General features: G+C 36.1%; 2 protein-coding genes across 2 annotated transcripts; both read right to left on the bottom strand.

Moving 5' to 3' along the window:
- Nucleotides 1-1714: 1714 nt before the first annotated feature.
- CBG21547 lies at nucleotides 1715-4726 on the bottom strand (the record flags this gene model as incomplete). Its single annotated transcript, XM_002632586.1, has 4 exons — nucleotides 1715-1961; nucleotides 2343-2501; nucleotides 3676-4045; nucleotides 4575-4726. Coding segments are annotated over 4 exons (928 nt in total), but the record flags the coding sequence as incomplete, so codon positions are not given.
- Nucleotides 4727-4876: 150 nt separating this feature from the next.
- CBG21545 lies at nucleotides 4877-10065 on the bottom strand (the record flags this gene model as incomplete). The annotated part of the gene is made up of 2 exons (XM_002632585.1): nucleotides 4877-4974; nucleotides 9891-10065. The coding sequence occupies 2 exons, from the start codon at nucleotides 10063-10065 to the stop codon at nucleotides 4877-4879; spliced, it is 273 nt and encodes a 90-aa protein (XP_002632631.1).
- Nucleotides 10066-11047: the final 982 nt, after the last annotated feature.

The raw sequence follows: 11047 nt of genomic DNA, 5'->3' as shown, positions 1-11047 counted from the left end.
GCGCCTCTACAGGTTTGGAGACTCTCTACACGTTGTTTTACTCGTTCACCCGCGCGATTATTTTGAATAGACAATAATTCCAAAAATTTGTCAGATGACAGAATACAGTACTGGCCAAAAAGGTATTCGCAAATAGTTTTTCGAGCATAACTTTTCTGAAACTTCCCGATCAATCTGATATTTTAAGACAAAGTTTAAAACGGTAAAAGAAACTGATTCAACAACAAGAATAGTCAAAATTTCAAAAAATTGAAAAAAAATCGAAAAATTCATGAAAATTGCAAAAAACCGGTAAATGGAACTTTGACTTCTGAGATCTAGGATAGACCGGTAAACGAAAAATAATAATAGAAAATGAATAAAATAGCTTTAGTACTTCGTTGGGAAGCCTTTGGCGTCGATTACCGTTTGACATCTTCTTGGCATCGAGTCGAGAAGGGTGTCGATGACAGACATCGGGATGGCCTGCCAGACATCTTGGAGTTGGTCGAACTTCTGGTTGGCATTCGAGGCACGAACCCCTCTAAGCTGTCTCTCGACATGCTCCCAGAGGTGTTCGATCGGATTCAAGTCCGGAGATTGACTTGGCCAGTCCAGAAGATCCACGTGGCGGCGTCGGAACCACTCCTTGATGTGCTTCGAGGTGTGCTTCGGGTCGTTATCCTGTTGGAAAACGAACGCCCGGCCCACAGTAGACCTTGTCCAGGGTCTCATTGTGTTCTCCAAGATGTCTTCATACACAAAGCGATCCATGATGCTTGTAATTCTTCTCAGCGGGCCGATTGAAGTCCCAGAGAAGCAGCCCCAGACCATCACCGATCCACCTCCATGCTTGACGGTTTGGAGCTGGTAGCTGGGATCGAACCGACATCCAACCGGACGGCGAATCCACTTGATACCGTCAGTACCGAACAGATTGAACTTGGATTCGTCGCTGAACACGTGATTAGCCCAATCCTGACGTCCCCAGTGGAGATGAGCTCTGGCCCATGCTACGCGGGCGATTCTGTTCTTCTTGCTGATCGATGGTTTCTTAGCTGGCCGTACGGTTCTCAGGGATGGTGTGACTTCATTTGGAGTCTTCACGACCATCTGAATGTCCGTAGAACTCCTCTGGGGATCCTCTCTTGAAACTCGGACGATGTTCCGATCCATGTTCTTCGACGTGATACGCGGTCTTCCAGGCGATTTTCGCTCCACCAAGGCTCCCTAAACCTTTTTTTTTCATAACTATACTATTTTTGAATATTACCTCATCCCGAAACTGCTTCAAGATCTTCTCGATGGCACGTTTAGTAACATTGAACTGCTGCGCCAAGAGGTCCTTGGAACATCCACTTCTGAAGCCGATGACGATGGCTTTACGGATGTCCTGAGAGATGTTTTTTTTTCCGAGGGGTCTGGCCATGTCTGTAAACAGTTTTAAATACATAGGAGCCAAAACCAACATTCTTAGAAACCATAATATCCAAAAATATAAAAATATGAAAAAAGTGAAAAAACGAAAAAATTGAAAAAATTGAAAAAAACAAAAAATTTCTGAAAATGATGCAATTTCCTTGTACGCAATTTGTCGTCACCGTGTACGACATGCACAGTAAAATTTTCAGATCGATCCCTTAAGTTTCAGCAAAGTTACTCTCAAAAAACCGTTTGCGAATACCTTTTTGGCCAGTACTGTAGTTTGTCATAACATCCGCGTAGCTCAACTCACCATATCTCACAACAATATGCTTCCAAGCAGGATAAAACGGTTCCATTCTCCCGGACACTGGATTCGGCGCCAAATAATCTCCCTGAAACGCGGGTCTCGGATCCTGAAGGTATGAATCTTGGGTCGCGTCATATGTCCCCCATTTGAACGCCAATTCCGCTTGAACTCGTTTCCACCATTCCAGATAGATTGTGGACCAGATGCAGTTGAAGAAAGCGAAGAGAACAAAGCAAATGTCGGAGATTAGCTGAAAAAAATTATTGGGTTGTCTGTATTCGCCTACTGTAAGATATTTTTCCTGTTTCAACCTGCTCACTTCGTAATAAATTTCCTAAAATCTGAATTGTGTTCACCAAATTTTAGGTATTCTTTAATTTCAAACTTCATCAATGTCTCATCCAGTGAGATTAATCGACGAAGATTTCAATTTTTATTTCAGATATTTTTGAGCTCAATTATCTCAATTCCTGTGAAAAATATACAAATTTTGTCCACCAACAAAACACTTCTGATATTAAGAAAATCAATTTATCAGTTGAAAACTTTAAAAAATCATTTATGGGAACTGATAGTGAGATAAATTGACATAAATTAAAAGTAAGGGAAAAATAGTAAAATTTTTACCAACCTGATACAAATCCTGCTTATCACCGGGATTATTTTTGTACTTGAACCCTCCCAAAAACCACATAACGATTCCTAAAAGTGATGGAAACCAAAGAGCAGTTGTCAGATGGCCAAGCCATGCAAAGTACATGGCTATCTCGGTGCCGAAGTAGTCTTTGATCTGGAATATAAACTTTGTAAGGCTAAAAGGTTAAAATAATAAAAAAGTCATTAAAGTTAAAGGTTGAGTGAAACAGAGGACATTTCGTACTGTAGATCTGATGTGTCATAACAATAAATTATTTCTATGAAGCACCGAAAAAACCAAACTCATCAAAAGTAAGGTTTTTGAAACTGTAAACTTTCGAAAAGAAAATGTGAAATCCAAATTGTCCTTTGTAATACAGTAACAAACAAAAACAAATCTTATTTTGAAATTTTCAATCAAAAACTGTAATCTTTGGAGTCTTACAAAAGTAGTTCAGAATTTTCCAATTTTTCTGAAAATTTCAGAGCATAACTAAACAAAACTAGAGCTTCAATTTTGTAATTAAAAAAGGCAAGACAGCAAAAATTTCGGGGACAGTTCGGGGGTCGAAATCGCGCCGCGCTTATGTAGACCATCGGTCGTCAGGCGCCTTCCCCCCCCCCCGTAGCTCAGCCGGTAGCGGCGCCGTACCCCTGATCTGCCTGTCATGAGTTCAACCCCTCATGGGGGTTCTCTATGCAAAAAATCAGGAAAAATTTTTCTTTTGGTGTCTTTTTTGGTGTCGGCCTCCTTTAACCAAATTTTAGTCAAATTTCATTCAAAGAAGATATGATGTTTGTAACCAAAAAAGTGCGGGAATTAGCAATGAAATGAGATTTAGGACATTTTTGAATGTTGCCGGGTTTGTACGAAAAAGTTGTCAACTACAAATTTGAAGCTCTAATTTTGTTTAGTATACTCTGAAATTTTCAGACAAGTTGAAAAATTCTGAACTATTCTTTTAGAGCATCGAAGTTGACTATTTGCCACTAATGAAGTCAAAATATGATACTGTTTTTTCGGTGCCCTATTTTTTCATTGATATTAGAAACAAGAAGAAAATAAAAAAATAAAGAAATATGCGAATACATTAATGCGCAAAAATCAATTGCACACCATTTAAAATTTAATTGAAACATTATAAAAATTTGATTTGTCATCTTCAGGCAAGGCTCTCGGAAACCGAACCGCGGCCCGGGCCATAAGTAGCCGCGGACCAAACCGCCCTCTAGAACCGCCAGGCCGCCTAATCCTAACCAACTAAGAAGTACAGTACCCTAATTAAAAACCACGGCCCTGTTTCCTACAGTCTTGCCTCCGACCGTACCTGATCAATGGGTTGCGCTTCAATGGAAGTGACCCACTTCTGTTGTAAATGTTTCAAGAACTCTGTATTATGTAATGCTGACACATGTTGCACCACATTTGTCGACTGAAGGCGTGGAACTATTGCAGTTCCTTCCGTAAAACTTATGGTCCGTCTCGGCAGTTTCAATGTCAATCCTCCTTTTCCAGCTCTCATCATATCCACCATTTGTTTCACAATCAGCGTTCGTTCCATCGGTGACAAAAATGTGTTTTTGCCTTCAACACCAGCGAAAAATTGGGCTTCTTCGAATGAAAAATCTCGCATGCCACCGCCAAACTTCGATTTTATCGCCTTTTTGATATGACACAATTCGGCGCCTTTGAGCAAGCTGGAAATGGAATAAATAATCTTCCATACATACACATCGAATATGACAAAGATGGAACAGTAGTTTTTCAAACTTTTAACTTAGCTTGAGGTAGCTGCAACCGCGTAGTTCGCAAAGAGCATATTTTTAAAGTGCCCTAACAACTACGCGATACTAATTCAATTTGATTAAATCTTTTGACCAATCAAAAACACCTTTAAACTATGCGCCTTTAAACTTGAGCTTCAAGATCAGATGAGGTTAACTTTAAAGCCGCATATCTCACAAACTACGGTATATAGAGAAAAGTTGTCAACAAGAGAAATGAAACTCTGTTTTTATATTATAAACATCGCAAGTTCAAAGATATCAAATTCAAATCAAATAGGCTTTTCTGAAAAAAAGGTTTCTTTTCAGACCATAAAAAATTTCTCTGTTTAACAACTTTTTTATAGTATACATGTTTAGGTAATAGTGTTCCTCCTTGTCGCACTTCTACAATTATCTATAATGATCAGCGCCTTCAACTACAACCTCGTAGCTCACTCACCTTTTATAATCCGCCGTTAAATAAATGGCATAACAACTGTTCAACCGGTGATATCTGATTTCCACCCTCAAATTCGGCTCATGCTCTTTCATCTGTTGTACCAACCACATTACGGATGTCTTGTTTTCCACGTCATCATTTGAAAATGCCATTGTGATCAGCAGATCACAATGCGTTGATGTGGAGGCGTATCTGAGTAAATGTTAGAAAGCTTGCAGCATTTTTTGTATAAATAGAAACCAGATTTCCTATTTTCGAAACAGGGAATTTTCTGATTTTCGAGAAATTCATTTTTTGTCTTCTCACCTCCATAAATCCGAACTCAACGCAAATCGTTGTCCTTCTACTATTCCATCCTGTATAATTGCTCCAACTTTGTTGTGGAGGGTGGCCATTACGCCTGAAAAAAGGAAAAATGGTCTTTAATTCTAGCCTTGTGTTTTGAGCTTAATTATCTCAACTTCTGGAAAAGTTATCGAAATTCTGTTGATTGATAAAATGTTGCTGATATTATTATTATTATTTTATCAGTTAGGAAATTTCTGACATCTTTTAGAGGAAGCAAGATAATTGAGCTCAAAGACATGAGCTAAAAAAACAACTAAAAATAGGATTTTTGCCCATAATTCTCATGGGATATTGGATTAATAGGTATTGTGAATTTATGGTGATTAATTTTCAAATTTTTTTCAATTGGAAGGAATTCAAATCACCATAGCTCAGATTTTTCAAAATTTACAACAAAATGATCAGGTTGAAACAGAAACATTTATTCTTGAATATTTCGATTTCCACAAAAAAATTATTCCCATTATTTATGCGAAAAATAATGGGATTTTTTATTGGCAAAAAATTGGAATCATATTTCAAAGAGAAAAAAAAACACATATGAAAGAATCGGTTTTTGATTTGGCTATAAATTCGTACTATTTCGTAAATACATACTAGATTCGTTCAACATTTCGAGACCTAAAAATAACAGAAAAACAGTGATTTTTCGTAAATCTAAAAATTCGAAACTGGTACGAATTTAGAGATTCGTTTCTTCGATGGATTGAAAATAACATTCGAATCAATTTTCAAGAAAACTACAAGAAACAGAAAAAATTATAACTGAAATCACAAAAACAATTTTCGGTTTCACAGACTGAGTACCATTACGACACATTATAGACAAAAAATGCCTGATTTGTTAATCGTCATTTTTTCCAGGCAATTTCTGTCTATTATCTGTCGTAAGAGTGTTTACCGTATCCTCAAAAAATTCAGGTCCATCTGACAATTGATAAAAAAGGTTATACCGAAAAAAAAACGAGAGGGGATAAATTTACCGCCAGAATGATATATTCAAATGTGAGTATAAAAAATTGGGAAAAACAAAAAGTTCTCAAAATTTTTGAAACAAAAACTAAAAAATGAATAGTGTTTCAGATTCAAAAATAAATGCAGAAAATCGAGTAGTAGCTTAATTTTTGAACGGAAACTACTGTTTCAAAATGTTCGTCAAATTGAAAAGTCTGTGCATTTTTTAATGCTATAGCTGAAAATTGTGAAAAAAAATGAAAACAAAATCTGATTTAAGATAGTCTTAAAAGTTTGAATAAACTTTTTTCAAATTAATAATTATCCAATGAACTCAAAAAATTGAAAAAATGAAAAAGAAAAAAAAAGAATACTAAAAATCAATGGAGCCTTATTCTCCTTTCTTGCCTCTTTTTTTCTTCTCCATGTTTTTTATTATTCATACCACAACATTTCTTATGTTTCTCCTTTTCTTTTTCTGGAAGTTTGTGAAGGATATATGGCAGAGAGAGAGAGAGAGAGAGAGAGAGCGAGAGAGAGAGAGAGAGAGAGAGAGGCGCAGAGAAGCCATAAGAAAAACAGAAGGAGAACATATGAACAAACATAGTTACATACATATAGAGGAAAAAGGCGAAACAAACAAAATTCAAAAAAATGAAACCGTCAGCCGGTGGTGTTTGTTTGAAATTTTTGAAAAATTTAAAAATCGATTTTGTTCCCAAAAGAGGGTATGAAGGGGGCAGGCATCTGACCAGCACCCCTCTCTCAACAATTAAGAGCATCGTTGGGAATGGCAAAAAGCGAGAGAGTGTTAGAAGCGAGGAGACGCAGATGTTGGAAGAGATGTCACTCCTCCGGACATCATCTGTCCCTCTTTGGAGACATTGATTCGGGTGGAGCGCGGGAAGTGAAGAGGAAACCTGATGGAATGAAAGGCTAGATTTCCTGATTCACATGTTTTAAAAAGACTAAAAAGAGTCTGAAATCGGAAACTTTCCCAAACTTCAACTGAAATCTTGAAATATCGGGAACGACAAACAAAAATAAGAATCATCAAATTGAAACTTTGGAAAATATATGAGAAAAATGAAACAGTGAATAAAATTTAGAAACAATCAGGTTTTCTTTCAATCTTCTAAGAGTTTCCAAAAAAAATTTGCTATGTTTTCAGCTAGTTTTTTTTGAATTCTGGTTTGTCAGTTCTCATTCCTGGTGCCACCATAACTATCCAAAAGAAATGTCAAAAAATCTGTTTCAGATAACCTAGTTATAAAAACTGTAAAATAATTTATAATGATTTTTCCTATCAGCTAGAACTAAAAAAGTTTGGTTTCATCAAGCCAATCAGTAGTAACCAAAATAGTCCCAAAGATGTTTGAAATGTTGGTGAAACGAGAAAATTCCATTATAACCCCCCCCCCCCCCCCTGTTGAAAAATGGGGGGGGGGGGGGTTGAAAGGTGGGAGCTCAAAATGGGATGATCAGGTGGGAGGACACTTCAGTGTCCAGAATATGAATATAAGCCCCCCCCCCCCCCTAACCAGTATGCATCCCCAAACGGAATCTTAGGAATACCACCCCGCGTGGGTAGTCAGATTGGAACGAATTGCGAGGGAGGGGGGATCTTATTGAAATGATTTCTAAATCGAACTGATTTTAGAATTTTGAACGTATCATTTTTTTGAAGAATCGTCCGATTTAATAAAAACCTCTAAAAATTTCCTTACAATTTCGAGTTTCATCGATTGATCACGCAACTATGTAGGTTGATGAAATTATCTCCAGCTTGAAACATTTAAAAAAAGTTTTATGAAAAAAATCCCGTTCATAATTTTCCAGGTTTTCAGATAAAAATATGAAAATCCGGTCATTCTATTATTAAAGGTGGGGGACATGAGAAAAATAATGTTGTCGAAATTTCGTTTAAATATGCTCCTCGAGGAGTTGAACTTGTCGAGGCGAGTGTTGAAGGTGCGGCGCCGCTACCGACTGAGCTACGCGTGCAAAGAGAAAGCCGCTGCCCGATTGCATACATAAAGGCGAGGGCGACAGCTGTACGCAGAGTGACATTAGGCGTTGTACACCGTTACGGTAGAATGCATACTCTGGCCCCAAAAATCCCCCGTAAAATCTCCTGTCCCCCCACCTTTAAAACACAAAATTAATTGCCAAAACATTTAAAATGTTCACAAAATCAACTACACAAATTTTGGTTTTTTTTCAAAGTCTCAAGTTTCGATTAGTCCTTAATTTGTAATCGAGTATCAGTTTATTCATAATTCTAAATCTAATAACGTTTTGATGATGAATTCGAAAATCCTGGCAAAATTCGAATATTTTTCAAAAAATCTAATTTTCTAGAAAAAAGAATAATTTTTCAGTTTCAGAATATCCATAATTATTAATCGAAGTATGTAGGGCAATTCGTATAAGTCGAAGAGTATTGATTCGATAACAATTTTTTAATTTTCATTTTTTCCAGAATTTCCTAATTTTTAAACACTTATTACTTATTAAAGTTATCAAAAAATTACTTAACAAATTTTTTTTTCAAAGATAGAGCAATAAAACCAAATCTTTCATATTTTCCAGTTTCAAAAATATCTCTTGAGGACTCTCTTGAGGACTGTTAAAAAGGACTGCTACAGATGAAAACTCAAAAAATTGGTCGAAAACATGTCTTAAACTTTTTTTTTGGAAAATTATGAAATATTGGGAAAAACGAGATCGTTCCGAAACTATTTTTCCGAAAAAGTTACTGTATTTCCTCTAATAGAAGCCATTGGGCTTTTATTTTCCAATCTCTTTCTGGGGGTGGACTAATATTTTAAATTAGAGGGTTTTCGGTTTTTAACTGAACTGGAATTGTTGAAAAAAGAACAACAATTAACAGAAAGTACCAGAAAAATAAACAAAAAAGAGTATGAAAAGAAAAATGCATAGCCAGGGTGAGCTTCTATGTATTAGTGGTGGGCTTTAAATAGAGGTGAGTTTCTATTAGAGGAAATACTGTAGATACTGAACTACGAATTAGAGCCGTTAAACTCGTTCTCATTTGTCTAGTCCTCATTTGTACCTGTCATGTTACCAGTTTTTATTCCGTCAGTTCTTGGTACCACCATGACTACTGAAAAATATTTCTAAAAGAATTTTAAAAAATTTTGGAAAAAAATTCCAAAATTTCTCGAAAAATAGAAAAAAAACCCCCGTTTCAATTCGTCAATAATTTCAAAAGAAGAATACTTCCATTAATCACCCATTCGATAATTTCAAGTCGATATATAATTTCAAGTCGATATATAATTTCAAGTCGACGATAATTTCAAGTCGATATATTCGTTAATCGTTGACATTGAAGTATATTGATTTAATAATTATTAATTTTCAAGATTTTAGGTTTTTTCTGGAAACTTCTAATATTCAAGCACCTTATTACACACTTTAATTGATTAGTCTTATTCTAAACCTATTCTCGAAAATAGTTTCAATAAAAAATTATCCTTGATTGTAAATCGACATATTTCGGCGCTTCCATAAAAATTTTAAAATTCAATTAAAGTTTCGAAAAAAAAGTGTTCAGTTCCAAATTGTCAATGATCCAAAAACAGAGTATCTCGATTAATCAGTCTTTCAAAAATTCAAAAAATTAGAAAAAAACAAAAAACTGAAAAAAAATACTTTTCCAGTTTCAAGTTACCTAGATTTTTTGTCAAAAAATTCGGGAACAATTTCTCAGAAGTCATTTTTTGGAAACCAAGATTTCAAATTTCAAAAAAAATCAATAAGAGTAACTAATTAGGAAGTGCAATAAAGAGTTTAGAAAATATGATTATCTAGAATAATTTAGGAAACAATTTCGGTTTCAACTTATCCATAATTCCAGATAGGGACAGTTTTGATTAGTACGACGTATTTTTCAAAAAGAAAACCCAATTTTTTTCATTTAATTACCCCCTGCTAATTACCCCTCTCTGAAACCTGACACCGAAACAACATTTTCAAAAAAAAACTTACTTTCTCCCGTCGGCGTCTCTTCTCTCTCGTCCTCTTCATCACCCCAAAATTTTTGGCACGGTGCCAAAAACTGACTTCTTGCCACGTCATCGTCGTCGTCATCGAAACAGACGTCGAAAATTGGAGACGTCGGCGTTCCGCCGGTAAACGATAGAGATCTCTGACGATGGAGCATTTTTTGGCGGCTCCCAAGAATTTTTTTGTTCTTTTTCTTTTTTTTACACAGGATAAGAAGGAGATTCTGGAGAGAGGCAACTGCTTGTTTTCTCTGCGTCTCTTCATATCCCCTCATCTCTCGTATGGGATGTGGGAACCAAAGGTCCCGTCAAAGATTGATGCTTCTTTGATGATTTTTTGAGTTTTTTTCTGGGGGAAAAATCCGAAAAATCCCAACGTTTTCCAAATATTCCGAATACTCCAAAAACTTGTTTTTTTCAATTTTTTTTTGTTCAGAATCCGCGTCTCTGACGCTTCAAACAGCTGGCTGGTATGCCTTCGGCGCGATGTAACCAATTTGTTTCAGTTGTACGTCGCTCCGCTCCTCACTCTTTCTCATAACATTACGTTTTTTAGTTTTTCTAATTTAAATTTTAAGAATTCAAATTATGTTATGCAAAGGTTTAATTAATTGAAACGTTTTCTATTTCGAATTATGGATAAGTTGGAACTGAACTTTTTTTTCAGAATTTTTTGAAAATTCTTGTGAAAAACCGAAATTTTTTCTCAATTCTTGAAAATTATTTTTTAGAATGAGGGTACTCAATTGAAGGGTGTAATTAAAGGGGGACTCCGACCAAAAATTTTTATTGCATTAAAATGTGTTAAAAGTTATCTATTTTCCGAATACTATTGCGAAAAAAATCCAAAAACATCCGAAATCCCCGAAAAACGGCGTTGAAAAGGAAGAAAATTCAAAAAAAGGTGCCGCCGGCGGACGAGGATTTTCAGTGAGAAACCTAGACCACGGCAGCGGGCGCCTTTCCTACGTGGCAAATTTTCCGGATTTTTTTCAATTTCATGTCCGGCAGGTAAAAAACGTAAAAAACCACTGTCTGCGACTTGAAAAAAAGGCTGTCAGGTGCCGTGGCCTAGGTTTCTCACTGAAAATCCTCGTCCCCCGGCGGCACCTTTTTTTGAATTTCCTTCCTTTTCAACGC

This window comes from Caenorhabditis briggsae (assembly GCF_000004555.2).
Source record: "Caenorhabditis briggsae complete genome, chrIV, whole genome shotgun sequence".
Lineage (NCBI taxonomy): Eukaryota > Metazoa > Nematoda > Chromadorea > Rhabditida > Rhabditidae > Caenorhabditis > Caenorhabditis briggsae.
Note: the sequence above shows the minus strand (reverse complement) of the source record. Positions and strands in the feature narration are given on the sequence as shown.